The following is a 23,491-nucleotide window of genomic DNA, read 5'->3' as shown; positions in this document are numbered from 1 at the left end:
GAGGGGGGAGGGAGACGGTGATTTTGGTAGCGATATCGTGGAATTCCATGGGACACATGGTTACTATTCACGATCGCATTACTGCCAAGGATCAAGTGACCATTTTGGTTCAAAAAATGGTTCAAATGGCTCTGAGCACTATGGGACTTAACATCTCAGGTCATCAGTCCCCTAGAACTTAGAACTACTTAAACCCAACTAACTTAAGGACATCACACACATCCATGCCCGAAGCAGGATTCGAACCTGCGACCGTAACGGTCGCGCGGTTCCGGACTGAAGCGACTAGCACCGCTCGGCCACGACCATTTTGGCTGAGAAGGTCGACCCCATTATACAATGTTTGTTCCTCAGTTGTGATGCTGTGTTCCAAGACGAGATAGCACCTGTCCAAATAGCTCACATCGTCCAGGACTATTCCCGGCGGGGTCAGGGATTTTCTCTGCCTCGTGATGACTGGGTGTTGTGTGATGTCCTTAGGTTAGTTAGGTTTAAGTAGTTCTAAGTTATAGGGGACTGATGACCATAGATGTTAAGTCCCATAGTGCTCAGAGCCATTTGAACCATTTTCGTCCAGGACTGGATTTCTGCGCTCAAGGACGAGCTGTTCCATCTCCCCTGGCCGACTCAGTCACCAGATCTCAATTTTATTGAACCGTTGGGGTCTACTTTGGAGAGAAGGGTGCATGATCGCTGTCCACCGTTTTCATAGTTATCCGAACTAGCCACTTTTTAGCAGGAAGAACAGTAAAAAGTTACCTTGAAGACTATACGAGGCCTGTATTTGTCCATTACGAGCAGTCAGGAAGCAGCTTTGAGTGTCAACGCTTCGAAAGACTGAAGTGTTCGCTTTTCTCGAGTACTATTCGACACTGGAACGGCAGAGAAACAGTGTGAAAGCACTTATGCCAAGCACTTACGTGTGAATTGTTAATTGCAGGGTAGTCATATAGATGTACATGTAGATAACCTATGATGTTTAATACATGTAGAATGCCTTGATAAGCACTGAAGACATAATGGTGAAAATATTACCCTGACGCAATATTACACTGACGCAGTATCCATCTTCAGCTTCGTGAAACTGGATTTTCCATTTATGGAAGATTTAGAGGATTGTGTCGACTCCATTGAAACCTGAATGCATCTTTTAGGTCGTAACTGCAGTTTCAGTAAACTGGTTACCTACAGTAATCACTGTCATTAACGTCATCACGAATGTCGCTGACATCTCATAAGTCCGATGACTCTGTTGCTTCCTCCTTATTTCTGGTTTTCATTTTCTTTTTTCGTGGCTACTCGGTAAAGCACCCACATGCAGCATTCCCATCGTCGTTCTTCAACCCAGTCTTTCGTTTCTTTTCATTTACTATTTTCTTTTTCATCTTAGCGTCTTTCACTTATTTTTCACATAGGTTCCCCAGAGATCAACTCGGAGAATCGACGCTGTTGTCTGTTTTCTACTGTGCATACCCTGATGTGACTTCACTCCTTCCGGCACAACGGGGGCTATGTTGCTCACAGCTCACAGCGTACTTTGCGAACATAGAGTATGAGGGATTTTTAAAGGCCTGTTCTCATGACTTCACCGTGAGCGATTCGCAATCACCCATCAAATGTGAAGGCAACCTGGTATATAGCAGTTAACAGAAAAGAACAGACTAACTTAAGACTTTACGTTGTCACCTAGCAGATCCACCGTCACGTACATCTTTTAATTTAATCGACATTGAAGACCAAAGCTTTGTATGAAAAAAGTAACTGAAATTTGGCAAGCTGTCAGATAGAAACCATCGAGTACAAAAGGGACAGCTCCCAAAGATACTACACCTTCAGATTTTCTAAACCCCGATGACGTTCCACACCCAATCATAAAACGCAATGCTGTGAACTTGATCAGAGGACGTACAATATTCTACATACTGACAGAAGAAAATATTTTTGGCTCTGTACCACTACACAGCCTCACAACCTAGGGAAAACCAAAAAATGTAAATACTAATGCAACGAGAGGGGTGACGCAGTGATCAGCATACTGGACTCGCATTCATCATGGCGACGATTCGAATCCCCGACCGGTCATCCAGATCTATGTTTTCCGTGATTTCCCGAAATCACTATAGGCACATGCGGACTGGTTTCTTCGAAAGAGAGCGGGAAATTTCCTTCCCCATCCTTATCCAACTTGTGGTCCTTCTCTAACGATTCCTTCTTTGACGATCACATTAACGACGGTAAGTTAAATTCCACACTTCTTCTCGTCCTTACAGAACTAAAGTGAATAGGTTACATTTAGAAAGAAATCCATGTATTGATTCAATGAATTACACGTTTTAATAACATATTCAGGTAAAAGTAAATAAATATTATCTGGAAGTTTAGCGATACCTTCCTCTCTGCTGCCGTCCGCTGTGGCCGAGCGGTTCTAGGCGCTTCTGTCCGTAACCTCGCTGCTGCTGCGGTCGAAGGATCTAATCCTTCCTTGGACATGTATGTGTGTGATGTCCTTAGGTTAGTTAGGTTTACGTAGTTCTAAATCTAGGGGAGTGATGACCTCAGATGGGAAGTCGCATAGTGCTTAGAGCCAATTGAACCATTTGAACAGATCTGTTATATTTGCCTTTCATTCCACAGCTCAAATGTCGGCTTTATTTTTGTTCCTCTTAGTTACTTTCGGGAATTAGAAAGACGCAGCAACAGTCTCACTTCGTCAACATTAAAGTGAGTTTCGAATGTGGAATGGCATTAGAGCCGGGGGACAATGCCGCACTCTGTCAAGAATGGGGAATTAAATCTGGTGGGTACCGAATACGCGGAAAAGTTTTACTGTTTGCCCTAGTGCACGAGACCAAATTCAGCATTACCTCAGCAAACAGGTAGACTGCGCGCAAGTGTTTTATTTGCTACTTGGTAATGTTTGCATTGAACTGCTGGCAACACTTACCGTCAGTCACAATCTCAGTGTGTGTAAAATGGTGTGCCGTATGTGCCAGTGCCTACTTCTCGTATGTGACTAATAGATTAGAAATGGTTTGTGGCATTCCTGTGAAGCATACGGCAAGTGAAAGCACTAAATTTCGGAAAGATAGAGAAACACAACTTAGAATAGCGTGGAGGTGTTAAGGAAAACCATGTAAGTCAATCATTTACTTAAATGATCCTTCACCTATATTCTGTATACTAATAATAACCATGAAGCCACTGATAATTTAAACAGCCAGATAACTTCCAGTAGTGTAAAATTAAAGGCTACCACTGAATCATGTGAAAGATCATACGTATGACTAGTCTGGAATAGTAGCGATAGAGTCCTAAGACTGCGAAAATAGGAAGGAAAATGCTATAATGGCAACTTCTGCTTTCGTCCGCGCCCAGTTGACTTGATTCAAAAATTGACCACCTCGTGCAGTTGACCTATTTCGAAAAGTGACAACTTAGAGAGTACGTAAAATATCGGGTCTGCGTGCAGTTGAGATCACCGGATTAAATCAGTCGTAACCTTTCAAAGAAACCATTTTGGCATTTTCTTGGAGCAAATTAAGTAAATCACGGAATTCTTCCAATTCATATGTGGCATACAGCAAACCAGTGCTTAACAGTATTGGTTAAAATAGACTTGGTTGCAATTTCAGTTTTCTTATTTTTCAACGACGCGTTTCGCCTTATTTAGGCATCTTCAGGTTATCTACATAGAAAAAAGAGAGCAAATACATCTATTTAAGAATCGCGATCGCGTTGTACAGATTTGAATAACCTATAAGCATGTATAAACAGATCACCTATTGAAAGAGCAAATTCCTTAGTTTGGTATTTCTTAGAAGAATCCTCTAGTCAGTGTAGCCAAAGGGCATCGTCAAATATATCAGGCCAACATCGCCTTCGTTAAACTCAGGTGTTTAAACGCAATTCCTACTTTTGTCAAAAAAATTTATTTTATCGGCGTTATGTTGACGACATTCTCGTTGTGTTTAATGGCGATGAATCAAAAATTTCGGGTTTGGTTGATGAATTTAATGCCCTTCACCCAAAGATGATTTTCACACATGAGGATATGAATACTGACGGAGTCCTCAATTACCTAGATCTGCGGTTACAGCTACGTGATAACAAAGTATCCATAGCTATTTTTAGCAAACCCACGAACACAGATGCTATTATTCATGCTTCTTCCTGCCATCCTCGCCAGCATAAGATTAGTTTTTTTAGAGCTATGATCACTCGTCTATGCGAATTGTCATTATCTGAAGACGCAGTTAATAGAGAACTTAACAATCCAAAGTATATCACCCGTAATAATGGCTACAGTGTTGCGCTCGTTGATAGGATATACCAAGACAAAACAACAATGCCACTTCGGAGTTCCCCCAATGCACCTTCTGTCGCGCAGCACAATTACATTTCTTTGCCATTTATGGGCAATTTTAGTTATGAACTGGCAAAACTTTTCCGGGCAGTGGGCTCTCGTATAGTATTTTCCGCGATCACCAATCCCCAGTTTATGTACATACATCATGAATCATCTAAAACGAACAACCTTTTGGCATCGGGGGTATATCTGCTGGAGTGTCGCGATTGTAATGCAGAGTATATTGGACAAACAGGCAGAATCTTCAAAATTAGATTGCAAGAACATCTTCTTAATAGATGGGGACAGGTAAAACAGAACTCTGCCTTTGCCCAACACCTTAAAGCCAGTGGCCATAGTACTCCGCAAGTACAAAATCTTAAGATTTTACATTTTGCGCAAAAGGGTAAGAAGTTAAACATTTTGGAAGAAATTGAAATATTTAGGCATATGGAAGACAAAGATTTGTCTCTCCTTAACGGCCAAATATTTGGTGCCAATCAGACCTTTTTAGAAGTTATGAAATCGGTGTTATTAATGTAATCCTGGAGCTCTCGTAATTCTGCCTAAACATGAGCCCTGTTCCTCTCTGGTCTTATGTCGTCTTCTTAGCCATGCCATTAGGGTTTTTTTATGACTCAAATAGGATACTTGCGAGTTTGTCGCTTTAAATGATGACGCATTTTACACACTTCAATGTATCTATAAAAAAAGGGGGGAAAAGTTTACCCGCATAACGTCCACGTTGGTGTGTATTTTTTAAGCCTAATAATTTCACTTGTATTTTATAAAAAAAAGTTTTCTTGCTAGAAGTTCTAGCGCCGAATGATGCACTATTGAGTGTTACATGGGCGGCCTCTTTATCTGAAATTACAGTCCTGTGTTTTTAATGTTCTTGTTCTAGTGGTATATAATACGAAAAATCTGTTTATGTACGGCATCTGTGTGTTGTATTACACACCTTGTTTTCTCATTTTAAATTTACCGCCTTAATTTATATTTTATTTCGTCAAAATTTTAGGATAAGTTATGCACAGGTGTTGCCCCTAGTAATTCCATCTTATCAATGTTTTATGTGCATTACGTTTATAAAGTTGTAGTGGGTATGCATATCCAGTTTACGATCTCTCATTTTTATAACCGCTGCGTCGCAGTGCCACCTCTTTAGGTGACTCTGTATTAGGATTCAGTACTGGCACACGACGCTGTGGCGCATTATGCTTACTACCTGTGCCCCCATCTTACTCTGTTACTCGCTCCTGTGAACGGGAACGCGTTATGCAGATTTTGTTGCCTCTCGCGTCCATCTAGGTAATGATTTTATTATTTTATATTTCTAGTTTTTACTGAGTGTAACGAAGGCGATGTTGGCATGATATATTTGACGATGCCCTTTGGCTACACTAATTAAAGGATTCTTCTAAGAAATACCAAATTAAGGTATTTGCTCTTTCAATAGGTGATCTGTTTATACATGCTTATAGGTTATCCAAATCTGCACAACGCGATCGCGATTCTTAAATAGATGTATTTGTTTTCTATGTAGATAACCTGAACATGCCTGAATAAGGCGAAACGCATCGTTGAAAAATAAAAATAAAAACCAAAACTAAAACTGCTACTAAGACTGTTTTTTTTTCCAATACTAAATCACGGAAACCTAAATCTTGGTAGCCGTTGGACCATCGCCGTTCGAGTACTGAAAGCGTAAGATTGCCCGTTGCATACAGATCCCTAACTCTCCGTTATTTGGCCTGCACAGAAACTGGCCCAGTTCCACGCGACTACGTTGGTTCTGAAGAGGGACAGCCCGGAGACGGCGGAGCGCCTGAGGCGGATGCTGCAGCCGGACCTGACGTTCGCGACGGCGGCGCGCCTGCTGACGAGCGACTCGGTGGACAACGCGTTCCTCATGGCCGTGGAGTCGCTGAGCGACGAGCGCCAGTGGGACGAGCCGCTGCGCGCCGCCGTGGCCGCCGTGCGCCCGCTGCGCGACCAGCTGTACGACCGGCTGCGGCGGCTGCTCGCCGACGTCGACGAGGCCACCGCTGTCGTCTGCCACGGCGACAGCAGCGCCAACAACATGCTCTTCCAATACGACGACCAGCGGCGCCCGCAGGACCTGCGCTTTCTCGACATGCAGGTGGGCAAGACCGAAGTTCAGTGGGTACAATATCCCGCCCTATACCTCCTTCCTTACAGTGATAGTAATCGCAACTAACTGAATCTCAAGTTAACATCTTCTGCAAATTCCTTCCAAACGATCATCGTTTCGGCCCCCTGCTGGCATCTTCTTCAGGACCTTGTGGCGTCCACTGCAAATTGAGCACACCACAAAATCCTAAAGGAGATCCCAGCGGAGTGCTCGAAACTTAGATCGTTTAGAGAAGTATGACGTGGCCCAACAACACAAAAGATTTTAACTTCAGTGACATCGGCCACGAAAGCCTACACATAAATTGAATATACTAATTTTACGTACATTAACGGAACTGTTTAAACACATTTAAATTTTATAATTATTAGTTTAACATTGTGAGGAACAATTTATTTTTTTAAAAAAATCCTAATATCGTCGGGAATCGAACTGGGGTGCACTTACTGTTCGGTACTGTAGGTCACTTTTTTTTTCTAACGGAATAACGTTACACAGTAATATAACGACCAAGTGATCAATTTATGAATTGTTGTGCACTTCATAACATATCCACATTTTAGTCTTGAGTATGGATAGTTATGGGAACACACACACTGTTTGCTTGATCAGGACTTGTGCATGTAAATAGCCATCAACTTTTAATGTACATCCATTCCAGATACACTATCAGATTTGTGGATATCTATCGAAACTCTTCAGATCAACTTTTATTCAGGTTTTTTTTCTAGTCTATTTCAGTAAGTTAATTTTTTCTTGTACAATCGTAAGTTATAGTAAATATGCGAACATTTCCTTATATTTTGTTGGTTTTTCCTTAGTTTGTGAAGCTGGGTAGTAATATACACCCAGAAACCTTTTCTTCTGACAGCATCTAGTGTACTCTGTCATTTGATCTAGTTGACAGCACTGCGACTCACTACCATACAATGCTGTGCTCCAAACGTACATTCTCAGAAATTTCTTCCTCAAATTAAGGCCTATGTTTGATAGTGGTAGACTTAGTTTGGCCAGGAATCCCCGTTCTGCCAGTGCTACTCTACTTCTGATGTCCTCCTTGCTCTTATCCGTTACTGATTATTTTTCTGCCTAGGAAGTAGAATTCCTTAACTTCATCTCCTTCGTGACCATCAATCTTGATATTAAGTTCATCGCTTTTCTCATTTCTGCTGCTTCTCATTACCTGCGTATTTTTTGTCGATTTGCTTTCTATGCATATTTGATAGTTCATTTCATTCAGCAGATCATGTTATTTTTCTTCACTTTCACTCGTAACAGCAATGTCACCAGCGAATCATATTGTTGATATCCTTTCACTCTGAATTTTAATCCCGTTCGTGAATCTTTCTTTTATTTCATCATTGTGTCTTCGAAATACAGATTGAACAGTGGGGGTGAAACACTAGATTCCTGCCTTACATCCTTTTTGATCCGAGCACTTTCGTTCTTGGTCGTCCTCTCCTATAATTCACGTTGGCTCTAGTACATACTGTACTTTATCCGTCCCTCCCTATAGCGTACCCCTATTTTTCTCAGAACTTCGAACATATTGTACCATTTTGCATAGTCGAATACTTTTTTCCAGGTCGACAAATGCTATGAACGTGCCTTGATTCTTCTTTAGTCTTGATCCATGATCAAACGGAACGTCAGAAACGACTTTCTGTTGCCTTTACCTTTCCTAAAGCGAAACTGGTCATCATCTAACACCTCAATTTTCTTCTCCAGTCTTCTGTATATTATTCTTGTCAGCAACTTCTATGCATGAGCTGTTAAGCTGATCGTGCTATAATTCTCGTACTTGTCAGCACTTGCAGTCCTCGGAACTGTATGGATGATATTTTTCCGTAAGTCAGATGATATGTCGCCAGACACATACATTCTACATACCAGCGTGAATAGTTGTTTACTTTCCGCAGTTTCCACTAATTAAATACGCTGTCCCTAGACCTTCTTTACGGGCATGGAAAACCCCAACAACACACATTACTGCTGTCAACAGAATCATCACCGAATACAACTTTCGTTCGTCTATGGATTTCAGTTACTAGCACGTTTGCCGCGATTAGAAACTCGATTAGAGCACGTTCCTCACAGACGTAGTTCCACGCTAGAATTCGGAGATCTCTAGTGGCAGATGGTTGCTGCTCGCGTCAGTGAAGCGGGAAAGTCCACAGTGTGTTATGCCTGACACGTGATACCTCAACTGATACTGAGGACAGATTAAAAACTTCAAAGGCTTTACTTTTCAGCACGTTTTCGTACATACAATACATAAGGAGAGTTCAAATGATACAGCGCCGCCTGCAGCTGCCATTTTTCCTTTATTGGTTACACGATTGCACATTCGATTTCAGCCCATTAGCAAGTATTTTCTATATATTCATCAAGGGCATTTGTAAATTATTTCACATCTACATCTGCATGGATGCTCTGCAAATCACATTTAAATGCTTGGCAGAGGGTTCATTGAACCACCTTCACAATTCTCTATTATTCCAATCTCGTATAGTGCGCGGAAAGAATGAACTGTTATTGAAAAGCAGGTAGAAACGTATTTTAGACGATAAAAACAAAAATTATATTTTAGGATTGTCTTAGATTCACATTTAAAGATTTAAAAATATAAAAGAAAGCTGGAAAAACCTGTATTTATGGAATAAGAGATGCTATTCAATACTATGACGACATGTGCTTTAATACAAGCAGGCAGCAGAATGTCAGGGCAGAGAAGTTCCTTTCCCAGTTCGGCATTTTTTACAATCGTGTCAAACGACAAAGCCTCCGATTCTCAGTTAAACAATTTTAAATATCCATCTTTATTCATATGAATCTACAAGCAGTTATAATTCTTTAAAACTGCTTTGCTCTCTGGTACGTTTGTGTTAGGACTTGACTATCTTATTGTCTCCTCTTTCATTTATTTAAAAAACCTTTAAATCGAAGTGAAAGTGTGCCGACTGCTCACTCCTTAAGCTCCCGACAAATGAACATAAGATAGTGTCTCTTGCCAAATGTCGAAGAAAACAGTCTTCCGATAACTTCCTTCAAGTGCTCAGAGGTCAAATGCGTACTCTGCACAGTCTGTGTGTATATGTGCGTTCATGGGTAATCTCAAAAACAAATATTCCTGTGTAAATCGATGAATAGGATGAAAGAGCACAGAGGGAATATTGGAGGTGTTTCTTACTACTTCATCATCGTTTGTTCTTACATTGCATTTAGGTAGTTTACTGTGGCCCAACGATATCAATGTCATCTACTTCCTAGGAGCAAGGTGAGAAATAAACGTATTTGTAGTAGCCACTAGAAGTTGCCTCATCGAATATATCTGGGAAATTTCAGTGCAATATACACAATACCAGGCTAAATAAGCGACACAAATACTTCACCCCAACGCTGCGATTCGTAGGATGAGTTACAGCAACAACTCGCAAATCCATATTGTAATGTTTTGCGAATAAAACCGTGTATGTCGCCACATTAATTTCCTTTTTTAACACTCTATTTCGGCTGCTACCATCATCAGGTAAAAAAATCTTGATCTTGGAAAACGAGGTCTAGTATTAATGTTAAAACTTATGCGTAATCAAGGTGAGGTTATCTCGGTTGCTATCCAGATTAGCCATATACGTGTATTTTAATATTGGCTCTGAACCTTGTTTCACGAGTTTTTTGATCCCTGATGTTGGCAGTAGCCGAAACATGTAATAAAAAAGAAATTTATTCACCGAGCTAGACAGTTTTCTTCACAAAACACAATAATCGAGGACTCTTAGAGTATATTTATTACCTTTATCAACATTGTAATGTTGCTGAAACAGTGCAATATGACACGTAGAAATTAATCTAGTTTATAAATTGAGTTTGACAATACTACAAAGAGAAGATATCTGGTATATGGATTGAAAATTTTCTTTCTGAGCTCATGATTTCACTTCTTTCAACATGTAGTTCATTTCTAATTCAGAAGATGCATTTGTCCGTGACCGCTCTACGGGAGACTCGTTGATAAGAGCTGCTGTGTTCAGTTTCCAGATATTCGTGTCAATTTTATAGTAGCATTAAACAAGATGGTGCTGTGGGTAATACAACAGCAGCAACAATTAGATAATAATAATAGAAGTAGAAAATATGCAGAGTTGGGACTTGCCGTCTTGGTTGCGTGTCAGTTAAGCAATGTAGATAGCGAATTACAATATTAGAACAAGTGATTAGGAGAAATAAAGGGAACCGAAACTGTACGAGAATGAATGACTTCATAACACCAGGACAGAAGGTGTGGAATCGTGTAATAATTCTACGATCTAAGGCGAGTGGTAACTGAGAAAGAAAAACACAATCAGATTATTCATCTCAAGTATTGACACGGGCTTGAGCAAATTATTTCGGAAACAATTGTTTGAGAACATAGTATTGTTAGAAAATAAGAGATCGTTGTAAAAATAAACTGAACACATTTTAAATTTTGAACCTTCAAAACTAATCTGACAGTTTCAGCCCGAAGTAGAGAGATACGACAAAGTGATAGACGAGGGTGGAGCATGTCTATTACGAGGAGGGCAGGTTTCAAAGCTCGAGGTAGCTAAGGCGGTCGGAAATTATCAAGAACAAGTACGAGGGTCACTCCAAAAGAAATGCACAGTATTTTTTTTTTAAATCCATCTTTTATTCTACATGTTTTAAAGATTTACAGTGTGTAGATACATCCTTTAGGAACAATATTTTCATTTCTCCACATAATTTCCATCCCTCTCAACTGCCTTACGTCATCTCGGAACCAGCGCCTGTATACCCGCACGGTGAAATTCTGGACCAACCTGATGGAGTCACTGTTTGGCAGCGTGCGCAAGGGAGTCATCATCTTCAAACCTTGTTCCACGAAGAGAGTCTTTCATTTCCTAAAGAGATGATAGTCACATGGAGCCAGGTCAGAACTGTAAGGCGGGTGTTTCAGTGTTCCCCATCCGAGTTTTGTGATCGCTTCCATGGTTTTTTGACTGACTTGTAGCCGTGCATTGTTGTGCAACAGCAAAACATCCTGCTTTTGCCGAGGACGTCGATCACGACTCAGTTGAACTTGAAGTTTCTTCAGTGTCGTCACATATGCATAAGAATTTATGGTAGTTCCACTTGGCATGATGTCCAGAAGCAAGAGTCCTTCGGAATCGAAAAACACCGTAGCCATAACTTTTCCAGCAGAAGGTGTGGTTTTGAATTTTTTTTATTAGGTGAATTTGTATGATGCCACTCCATTGATTGCCTCTTTGTCTCTGGTGTAAAATGATGGAGCCATGTTTCATCACCTGTCACAATTCTTCCAAGAAATTCATCTCCACCATTCTCGTACTGTTCCAAAAGTTCGCTGCATACAGTTTTTCTTGTTTCATTGTGAGCCACTGTCAACATCCTGGGAACTCACCTGGCACAAACCTTTTTTAACGCCAACGCTTTCAGTATTCTGCAAACACTTCCTTCCCCTATCCCAACATAGCGTGACAATTCGTTCACTGTGATGCGTCTTTCAGCAGTCACCAATTCGTTAACTCTCTGCACATTGTCTGGAGTGTGTGCAGTACGAGTCCTGCCGCTGCGAGGATAATCCTCAAAATTTCCGTGCCCGCTTTCGTCACGTAACCTGCTTGCCCACCGACTAACTGTAATGCGATCGATAGCAGCATCTAAAAAAAAATGGTTCAAATGGCTCCGAGCACTATGGGACTTAACTTCTGAGGTCATAGAGCGACGAGCAAAATGTTTGTTTGGCCGTAAATCCAAAATCGATATGCCACTCAGATAAAATCGCAGTGGCACTCATCCTACCGACGCACCCGTTTGAAGGCACCCATTTGGTAAAACACGTGCCCTGCTACGTGAATAGGTCCGTAACTGCTTGCTGCACATTCTCCTTCCACTGCAATCGTCAACACTTGAAAGTTGCGAGGGTTGTCCACAAAGTAAGTTCCGTTTCTATTTCCTCTCCTTGAGTCAGAGTAACTGCCGCGCATGCTCAGAACTGCGATCGTAGCGCTGCCACAGATAGAAACGGAACTTACTTCGTGGACGACCCTCGTATTTTTAGGGGACCGAAAGCGTGATAATCGAATGGGGAGAGAGCAGGGCTGTAGAGTGGGTACTCGAGTGTCTCCCACTTAAGTTGGCGTAACTTCTGCGTTGCGAAATTTGCGACATGGGAACATGTGTTATCATGAAGTAGCAGCACACCACACGGAACTTGGCGCACCATTCAACAACGATGGTTTCCGACATACCTGCTGCTCCATACACACTCTTCATTCTCCGATGGCTGTCTACCGCTATTTTTCCTTCGGTAGCCCACAAAATAATGACACCACATTAGTCCCCACATTAGTCCTGTTTGGACACATGTGGTAGGCAACGTCGCCATGGTTCACGTTTTCGCATTTACCGCTAGCCTTCGAAAGAACACGAATGTCATTAATCACTTGTCTATTTGCCGGTGATTATATACCTTCCTCGGAGTCGAGCTACTTCGTGTATCGGTTGCAGCAACGCCCTCAAACGGAAATTTGTTGATCGCCACTTATGGATGTACTAATGTATATGTACCGTTACTTATTGTTGAGGATGTGGAGTAAGACAGATGAAGTGGGGGAAACATTGGCACAAAACAGTAAAGAAATTGATGATGGAATCAAACTAGTACGAAGATTAAAAATCTCTCGCCTCCCACTGCGCTTCAGATCACGAGTTTGCTTCCATGGTGCTTTTCTTATCACAAGCATATCCAGTTCGATGGATTTTACATTAGCTGTTCCGTCCCACTGACCTTCCCAGGATTACTATCTTTATTGTACTGTGTTGAGCCTGTTGTACCCGCTTACCAATGATATGGGTCACGTGGCAGGTGCTGCGGTACGCATCGGCTGCTACCGACGTGATGTACCTGCTGTTCACGACCGTGCAGAGTGCCGTCCTCAGCGAACACCTGCAGGACCTGGTGGGCGCCTATCACCAGCAGCTGCAGCACGAGGCGGCCGGCGCCGCGGACCACATCACTCTGGACCATCTGCATTCGGAGGTACTTTCATGGACTACACCGTTCTCGAGGGTGGCATACACTAATCGGTTACCGATTTCGTTCATCTTTCGCTACATTGTAGTACATAAACTGCCAGAAGTAAAAGTAAATCACACGGGCGGATAGGGTGAAACTAAGTGAAATTTAACTCATTGTTAGGGTAGGTTAAGTTCTACCCCTGTTTACAAAATCGAGTCAGATTTACGAAGAAATAGGCAGAATAAGCCCACTGGATGATTCGATTGGGGGAAGGGTGTCAAAGCTGTTATATGCACTCCTAAGGCAAGCTGACGCACAATTGTTGCAACTGGTCGTCGGTACCCTGAATACCGCTACTGGGACGGAGTTGATGTCCGAGCTGTTCCCACAAGTGTTCAGTCGCTGTCATATCTGTGGATCTTGCTAGTCAGGGGAGTACCTCAGCATTACCAAGAATGTTCATAGAGACATGTGTCATGTGTAGACCAAGTTTTGTACTGTTGGAAACTGGCACCCCGCTACTGTCGCGTGAGGACACAGGATATCTGTGACATACCATTGTGCCATCAGAGTTCCGTCAATCACTACCAGTCCTGACCTGAAGTCATACCCAATCGCTCCCCGAACGATGAAGCCAGGATTATACCGCTGCGCCTCCCGAAAACATTAGAAAACTAGGATCTCTCACAGGTCACTGCCGGATTCGCAGACAATGGTCATCCGGGACAGTGTAAAACTGTGATCTGTCGATGAACATAATTCGACGCCGTTCTTCAGCAGTCCACGCTTACTGGTTATGGCACCACTCGAAACAGAGCTATTTGTGTTGTAACGTTAACGGCAGCCTACGCATGAAACGTTAGTTCCCTACTCCAGTAGCTGCTAGTCTCAGACTAATGGTGAGACATGACCCAGAATGTTACAGAGTGTCCATTGTTATCGGAGATGTTTTGAAGGGGGTCAGATCTGCTTGGTGTACAACAAGACAATCCTGCCTTAAAGTCATCAGGCGTAGTCGACCGGAACCTTGACAACGAATATTCCTGCCCGAATGTTCCAGTGTTGTCCAACATCAGGTCACTATCACATACGACTACCCCTCAAATCTTGAAGCACAATTCGACCATGCGGTCAAACGGGCACCCACAATGGGGCCCCTTCCATACTCTGCCAGAAGCAGATAACACTGTCTCCCACGAGTATGCGGAATCTACTTGTCCTTCAGTGAGCACTCAACATCTGATACTACTCAAACCCCATTTCGACCCCACCACGCTTGGTAACAACACTAAGCACTAACTAAACTAATGCACTCTGGCAGCCATTCTACTTGCCACAGAGAACTGCAACTAGAATCGTTTACATACCCGCCGACAGTGTGTACGAGGACAAAATTTCATTGACGTATGATCTTGTCTCCTGGGTTCTTCATTTTTAACAGTCAGTGTAATTTCAGTAGGCTAGTAAGTTTCGAATAACTGCATACTTACCTGCAGTTAGAATTCAGATTCGCAACAATCCCTTAGGCTGTGGTTATGCCATTTCTCCACAATATTCTTATTTCAAGGAGTATGCAGGATAACATCACTGAAGTCTGAAAGTAGGAGAAGGCGTATTGACGAAAGTAAAGCTGTGAGAGTGGGTTGTGAGTAGCGGTTGGCTAGCTCAGTCATCAGAGCACTTGCCCTCAGAAGGCAAAGGTCCCAGTCAGGCACTCAATCTTAATATTTCAGGAAAATTCAATGTGCACTTTATTTATGTCGTTTTTGCGACAGAATGCACCTGTGTGCCCTGCTCGTGGAATGAGCCAGGGTTGCCTGCTTGCCTACATGGTCCGTTGTAAACCACTTTATTTCGATCCTACAGATGATGTAGCCGTTAGCCAATTGTCCAGTTCAAGAACAATCAGAAGAATGGAGAAGCAGGCTCATGAAGCACTGAATATCAATTTTTCAAAGCGCATCGTACTAGAGCACCATTTGTAACCAGAATGAAATTCTTTTTCACTCTCCAGCGCAGTGTCCCCAGATAGGATCGGGACTCGAACTCAGAACCTTTTTATTTTTAAAAAAATCTCATTTTCTTCGTTATTGAGCGTTTATTGGGGGCGGACCTCCCATGACGCTCGTTGATCCATTCCCTCAGATTTTTTTATTACAGAGGGCAGCTATCCCTTTGACTGAACACGCTGAGCTACCATGCCGGCTAAGCTATTGGATGCAGGTGCTCTACCAACTCAGCTACCCCGGCATCGTTATAGAGTAAATCAATTGATAGAGCACTTGCCCAAGAAACGCAAAGGTTCCAGGGTTCTTTTCCAGGTCTGGCACGCAGTTTTAATCAGCCAGGAAGTCTCAGCATTTGGAAGAGTTCTGTATGTACTACAGTAATGCGAAATACGAACAACTTCGGAGCCCCTTGGGTGTATGCTTCCCCTGAAAGTTAAAATTCTGTATCAAAAGCTGACATTCGTGTTTTCAACATCTTGTATCAGCCCTACTGTGTTTTGTAAGAACCTAGTGTGTAATAATCCTGTGCTCCCATCTCCTCCCAAACCTTTCGATACAGCGATCATGCCGCTGAAGCTATGAAGTTACATGAGCAGTCGATATGATACTTTCACAAAGCTGGAATAGACAGGCACTTTATGTATTGCAGTAATACTGTCGGTAAAAGAAAATCACGACGATGAATCAAGGCTTAGACCAACTGGCCTGTTCCGCCTCAAAAATATTGACGCTTTTTGAGAAGTGGTCATACTTCGTTTCCCATTGTGATTATATTGCAAAGCCGTTAGTGATCCTACTGCCTACCTTCCGTTCAACATTTTTCCTCCAGCTTATTCTGTTTTCTGTGTCTAGATGACTCCAAATTTAATGCCCGACAACATTCTTCTTACGATGGAGGGGCGTGTAACAATCCCTACAAAGCGGAGAAACCTCATTTCAGAGTTTTCAGTTTGTCTTAGCTGGTCAGAAATTAGTTCAGAGATTAGTCCAGCTTTCACATTCATGGATCAATAAGCGAAGAGCTTCAGATAAGTATGTTTTGCGTTGGGTTCCCTCTTGAAAGTAAATTTTAATATTGGTCGCAGTGTAGGTTAAAACATTGAAATTTCATTTCAACATCGTCTGATTTCATATACTTCAAGATTATGTCTCAGATATTAAAATTCACTTGTGTGCGCTGCTATTTCTTCATTTGCCACTGTTTCTTTTTCTCTTAGTTGTTCCATTTACCAAACTGACTGTAATTTTTCTTATGAAAATTTCCATACCGTGTTCTATTTGTGCACTACTACGTACATTACATTTAAATAGACAAACTGTTAGACTGTTACAAGAACAGGCTGAGGGAACGTCATAAACACCAGAATGAGGTGTTGTTTGAATAAAGATGTTTCGTGGAGTACCAGTTACGGCTTCAGACGTCATCAGATCCATCGTTTCACATATGTGACAGACGTCTTTTAAGCATTATAACTATGATACCATACAACGGAATATGATTGTAAAAGAATCACTCAGATTACACTTTATTATTGTCATTACCGTAAGTGCATTAGACTCACTTATGATTACATTGGATATCGAAGATGGTATACTCAAGAAAACCTCTATACTAACTACCAGCTTATCATGGTGAACTATTTACAAGCTGCGGCGCACCACCTACATGAAATTCACTGAGACTAGAGACGGTTGCGATCAAAATCGTTCGTTTTTTTCGTTATATGGAAGTTATTTTATGGTACATAGGCTTTACATAGCATACTTTCACAAAGCGAAAAAGTGGTCCAACTAAAACACTCATATTTCTTTACGTACCACACGAATATGTAATAAAAATGGGAGTTGCTATTTTTAAAAAAAACGCAGTTATCCATTTGTCCTATGGCAGCGCCATCTAGCGGGCCAACCATAGCGCCATGTGGTTTCCCCCTTCAAGCTAGACAAGTTTCGTTCTTCGTAGTTTTTTCGTTTGACGCTTATTTCGTGAGATATTTGGCCCGGTCACGATCAATGGACCACCTTGTATATTCTAAGGCCTTGGACAGTACAGGAGGAATCCAAACAAGTCGGCAATCAGAGGGTGCTGTGGCAGCGTCCTTTTTACGTAATGGCTTAACTGGTCCACGTTTCCATGCCTCAGTGAAACTACCTATGGTTACGGAGTAGTTGAAGATGTATGTGATTGTGCGCAGAATTGGCTCAATGATAAGCTTCATCATTGGGACTGTGACGTCATCGTGTCCAGTAGATGCTGATGCCTTTTTTGTAGGTGCTGCAAGTAACATGGCTTAGACAGAATTTTTCGTGGCTATAGTCGTTTACCCACACGAAGTAATCAATGACTGCGTTTCGTTTGTGGTTCAATTGTCGTTGGTAATGTGAAGTATCGGTTCTGTTCTTGGCTGGGACAATGGGATCAGCTGCAGCTTTTACTTTGTCTATACCAAAACCACTCAGGTTTTTCCTTAGCACAGCTGGTCTTTTTCTGTCTTGAGTTAATGTGTGGGCATACTTGAGTTTTTCATTTTTGTCTGAGGTTCATGAACTGTTTTATTTGATCAGTTAGCCAAGGTGTTGGTTTCCTCCGTACTTTTAGCATCTTCAAGAGGCATATTCGATATGAGAAAGTTTGTTAGTAAAGCCATGAAGTTTTCTTCCAATTAATAAATGTTCACAAGGTGCCATTAATCAAATTTTTCATTTTCGTCACTGTCGGATTCCTTAGATGTTAGGTGAAGTACAATTTGTCCACTCTGAGACATTTTGTGCTGTTAGTGTGCAGATAATTGTTCTGTGGCGTGCAAAAACTTTTCGCCCTGTGCATATTTTCAGCAGAAAATGGACGTCAGAGGTAGGAAATTTGGCAACATGGTAATACCACGTTCGATAAGAATCCTCAAACAGCTCTCAGTAGTTGTACTGTCCATTGTGCACAGTGGCTGCGGTTCTCCGTTTGAAAACTTGAATTCGAGAGTAGTTTCGGGTCAAGGTGTGTCAGTGGATTTTTTTTGTCTTTCTTTATCTGACCAATATTGCTGTAGTAATTTATTTCTCCAATACACACATTCATTTATAGTTCGTTTTTAGCAATGAACAATAATCATTGAAAACATATGACATAAATACTTAGTCAGTAAGGAAATAAATTTGCTTTTGACGGGACACCATAACTATAAAACCTATAAATGTGGAGACATTCTGCATGTTTTATACCTTCTTTTTGCATTGGTAGAAGGGAGATATCTGAATAAAAGAGAAGCAGTACAGGCAATGGACCGTAAAGCGTGGCTCGGCTTCAGAACGATATTTTCATTCCGCAGCGGTGTGTATGGTGAGATGTAACTTCCTGGAAAATTAAAACTGTGTAACACGAGACTTTCACCTTTCACGGGCAAGTGCTCTACGGACTTTTTTCTTCTTTTATCTTCATTTTGTTCGTCACGGTTCTCGTAATTTGGTGTGGGCAGACGTCATACGACGCCCCTAAAAGTACCTCATCTCCCACCTACCAAGAGCATTTGCCCGGGCGCTGGCCGGAGTGGCCGAGCGGTTCTAGGCGCTACAGTCTGGAACCTCGTGACCACTACGGTCGCAGGTTCGAATCCTGCCTCGGGCATGGATGTGTGTGATGTCCATAGGTTAGTTAGGTTTATGTAGTTCTAAGTTCTAGGGTACTGGTGACCTCAGCAGTTAAGTCCCACAGTGCTCAGAGCCATTTGAGCCATTTGAACTTGTCCGCGAAAGGCAAAGCTCCCGAGTTCGAGTCTCGGTCCGGCACACGGTTTCAATCTGTCAGGAAGTTTCATGGAGGGGCTTCCTTGACACATGTTTTCAATCTAAAATATGCACGGAACTAAATTTTGTTACAGATATCTTTGTACTGTTAGCACACAACGAATCGCTCTGTGGCGTTAGAGTGCGCAAATTTTCATTCACACTGCACATTTACTCTATGATAACATATGGCGTTCTACGGATCGGAGCGTGGAATGTCAGATCCCTTAATCGGGCAGGTAGGTTAGAAAATTTAAAAAGGGATAGGTTGAAGTTAGATATAGTGGGAATTAGTGAAGTTCGGTGGCAGGAGGAACAAGACTTCTGGTCAGGTGACTACAGGGTTATAAACACAAAATCAAATAGGGGTAATGCAGGAGTAGGTTTAATAATGAATAGGAAAATAGGAATGCGGGTAAGCTACTACAAACAGCATAGTGAACGCATTATTGTGGCCAAGATAGATACGAAGCCCACACCTACTACAGTAGTACAAGTTTATATGCCAACTAGCTCTGCAGATGACGAAGAAATTGAAGAAATGTATGATGAAATAAAAGAAATTATTCAGATTGTGAAGGGAGACGAAAATTTAATAGTCATGGGTGACTGGAATTCGAGTGTAGGAAAAGGGAGAGAAGGAAACATAGTAGGTGAATATGGATTGGGGGACAGAAATGAAAGAGGAAGCCGCCTGGTAGAATTTTGCACAGAGCACAACATAATCATAACTAACACTTGGTTTAAGAATCATGAAAGAAGGTTGTATACATGGAAGAACCCTGGAGATACTAAAAGGTATCAGATAGATTATATAATGGTAAGACAGAGATTTAGGAACCAGGTTTTAAATTGTAAGACATTTCCAGGGGCAGATGTGGACTCTGACCACAATCTATTGGTTATGACCTGTAGATTAAAACTGAAGAAACTGCAAAAAGGTGGGAATTTAAGGAGATGGGACCTGGATAAACTAAAAGAACCAGAGGTTGTACAGAGATTCAGGGGGAGCATAAGGGAGCAATTGACAGGAATGGGGGAAATAAATAAAGTAGAAGAAGAATGGGTAGCTTTGAGGGATGAAGTAGTGAAGGCAGCAGAGGATCAAGTAGGTAAAAAGACGAGGGCTAGTAGAAATCCTTGGGTAACAGAAGAAATATTGAATTTAATTGATGAAAGGAGAAAATATAAAAATGCAGTAAGTGAAACAGGCAAAAAGGAATACAAACGTCTCAAAAATGATATCGACAGGAAGTGCAAAATGGCTAAGCAGGGATGGCTAGAGGACAAATGTAAGGATGTAGAGGCCTATCTCACTAGGGGTAAGATAGATACCGCCTACAGGAAAATTAAAGAGACCTTTGGAGATAAGAGAACGACTTGTATGAATATCAAGAGCTCAGATGGAAACCCAGTTCTAAGCAAAGAAGGGAAAGCAGAAAGGTGGAAGGAGTATATAGAGGGTCTATACAAGGGCGATGTACTTGAGGACAATATTATGGAAATGGAAGAGGATGTAGATGAAGATGAAATGGGAGATACGATACTGCGTGAAGAGTTTGACAGAGCACTGAAAGACCTGAGTCGAAACAAGGCCCCCGGAGTAAACAATATTCCATTGGAACTACTGACGGCCGTGGGAGAGCCAGTCCTGACAAAACTCTACCATCTGGCGAGCAAGATGTATGAAACAGGCGAAATACCCTCAGACTTCAAGAAGAATATAATAATTCCAATCCCAAAGAAAGCAGGTGTTGACAGATGTAAAAATTACCGAACTATCAGCTTAATAAGTCACAGCTGCAAAATACTAACGCGAATTCTTTACAGACGAATGGAAAAACTAGTAGAAGCCAACCTCAGGGAAGATCAGTTTGGATTCCGTAGAAACACTGGAACACGTGAGGCAATACTGACCTTACGACTTATCTTAGAAGAAAGATTAAGGAAAGGCAAACCTACGTTTCTAGCATTTGTAGACTTAGAGAAAGCTTTTGACAATGTTGACTGGAATACTCTCTTTCAAATTCTAAAGGTGGCAGAGGTAAAATACAGGGAGCGAAAGGCTATTTACAATTTGTACAGAAACCAGATGGCAGTTATAAGAGTCGAGGGACATGAAAGGGAAGCAATGGTTGGGAAGGGAGTAAGACAGGGTTGTAGCCTGTTCCCGATGTTGTTCAATCTGTATATTGAGCAAGCAGTAAAGGAAACAAAAGAAAAATTCGGAGTGGGTATTAAAATTCATGGAGAAGAAATAAAAACTTTGAGGTTCGCCGATGACATTGTAATTCTGTCAGAGACAGCAAAGGACTTGGAAGAGCAGTTGAATGGAATGAACAGTGTCTTGAAAGGAGGATATAAGATGAACATCAACAAAAGCAAAACAAGGATAATGGAATGTAGTCTAATTAAGTCGGGTGATGCTGAGGGAATTAGATTAGGAAATGAGGCACTTAAAGTAGTAAAGGAGTTTTGCTATTTGGGGAGCAAAATAACTGATGATGGTCGAAGTAGAGAGGATATAAAATGTAGGCTGGCAATGGCGAGGAAAGCGTTTCTGAAGAAGAGAAATTTGTTAACATCCAGTATTGATTTAAGTGCCAGGAAGTCATTTCTGAAAGTATTCGTATGGAGTGAAACATGGACGATAAATAGTTTGGACAAGAAGAGAATAGAAGCTTTCGAAATGTGGTGCTACAGAAGAATGCTGAAGATTAGATGGGTAGATCACATAACTAATGAGGAAGTATTGAATAGGATTGGGGAGAAGAGACGTTTGTGGCACAACTTGACCAGAAGAAGGGATCGGTTGGTAGGACATGTTCTGAGGCATCAAGGGATCACCAATTTAGTATTGGAGGGCAGCGTGGAGGGTAAAAATCGTAGGGGGAGACCAAGAGATGAATACACTAAGCAGATTAAGAAGGATGTAGGTTGCAGTAAGTACTGGGAGATGAAAAAGCTTGTACAGGATAGAGTAGCATGGAGAGCTGCATCAAACCAGTCTCAGGACTGAAGACCACAACAACAACAACAACAACATATGAGAGTCCACGAGCACGATTACCTTCCATTTCTATTTTGCAACAAATTTGAGGTCCAGAGGTGACCTACAAGTGAGATGTGTGAAACATTGCAGGTGCAACGCCACGCTCTCTGGGGGCTGCTGATGGGCTTCTGGCTGATGCCGGCGATGATGATCAGTCCGCAGAACGTACCCAGTATGGAGGGCAGCGAGTCGCTGTCCAAGCAGCGCATCAGCGAGTGGGCGCGCAAGCTGGGCCCCGACTACTGCGTGCGCATCGAGAGCATCATGCGCAGCTACATCACACTACTGAGGTCTCGGCCAGGTGCCGAAACTGCCTAGGGGCCGGAGCCGGGGGCGGGCCTCTCAGACCTTGCCGTGCACGGAAATGAACATTTTAATAAGAAGTAGTGTTTAGGAAAGGGAACTGCCTCTGACAAACTGACGTATACTATTACAGTCTTACGTAAAACGTAGTTTTTACATCACTGACTCCTACAATATTTTATCGATGACACTGTTTTACCCACTCACTTGTAATCGAAGGGCGCTATTACGTTATATAAACGAGGATTAAATTCGTTTTTACTTATAAATCAATCGTACTGCAACAATTGCTAAAAAATTTTTTAATAGTAATTTCTTGTACGCATCATTTTGTTATTATTTAATTGTAAGTAATGCTACCCATTCAGGTACCAATGTTCACAAGTTAAGATCACGTTACCAGTCATTTTAAAGGTTCTTCTCTGATCACTTCGTGACTGAAAATCATTGTCTTTAACGTTTTACTATCCTCAGAGTCAAGATGTTTTGTTTTGTTTCCTTACCCCTTTTATGTTTCCTTTAGATGAATGCTGTATAAAATGAAAAGCACTTTCTTGTACATATTGTAAAGAGCCTAGATTAAACATTCTTCACTGTTTCCATAATAAATCGAGTCAAAAATATTTGCTCATATGGCGTAACAGCCAGTGAGTAAGTTTGTCAGACAGGTAAGTAGAAATGACCGAAAAGAGACTACCAACTAGTTCAAAAACCAGTCTCTAAAAATTTCGACCTCACTTGCACATTGAAAGTGTTGCTGAGACGCCCTGCTAAGCCCTCAGGACAGGACATGTCGTTTAAGTTGTGG

At 41.8% G+C, this 23,491-nt stretch overlaps 1 protein-coding gene across 1 annotated transcript in view; it reads left to right on the top strand.

Moving 5' to 3' along the window:
* The window catches only part of LOC126453251 (uncharacterized), a 123,180-nt gene extending 99,930 nt beyond the window's left edge, over positions 1 to 23,250 (top strand). Inside the window, exons 3-5 of the mRNA XM_050091126.1 lie at positions 6,108 to 6,488; positions 13,390 to 13,563; positions 22,471 to 23,250. Of these exons, the coding sequence (XP_049947083.1) occupies positions 6,108 to 6,488; positions 13,390 to 13,563; positions 22,471 to 22,698 (783 nt within the window). The 3' untranslated portion in view covers positions 22,699 to 23,250. The remainder of the gene's footprint in view (positions 1 to 6,107; positions 6,489 to 13,389; positions 13,564 to 22,470) is intronic.
* Positions 23,251 to 23,491: the final 241 nt, after the last annotated feature.

This window comes from Schistocerca serialis, chromosome 1 (genome assembly GCF_023864345.2).
Source record: "Schistocerca serialis cubense isolate TAMUIC-IGC-003099 chromosome 1, iqSchSeri2.2, whole genome shotgun sequence".
Lineage (NCBI taxonomy): Eukaryota > Metazoa > Arthropoda > Insecta > Orthoptera > Acrididae > Schistocerca > Schistocerca serialis.
This window is presented reverse-complemented; position numbering and strand designations above follow the sequence as displayed.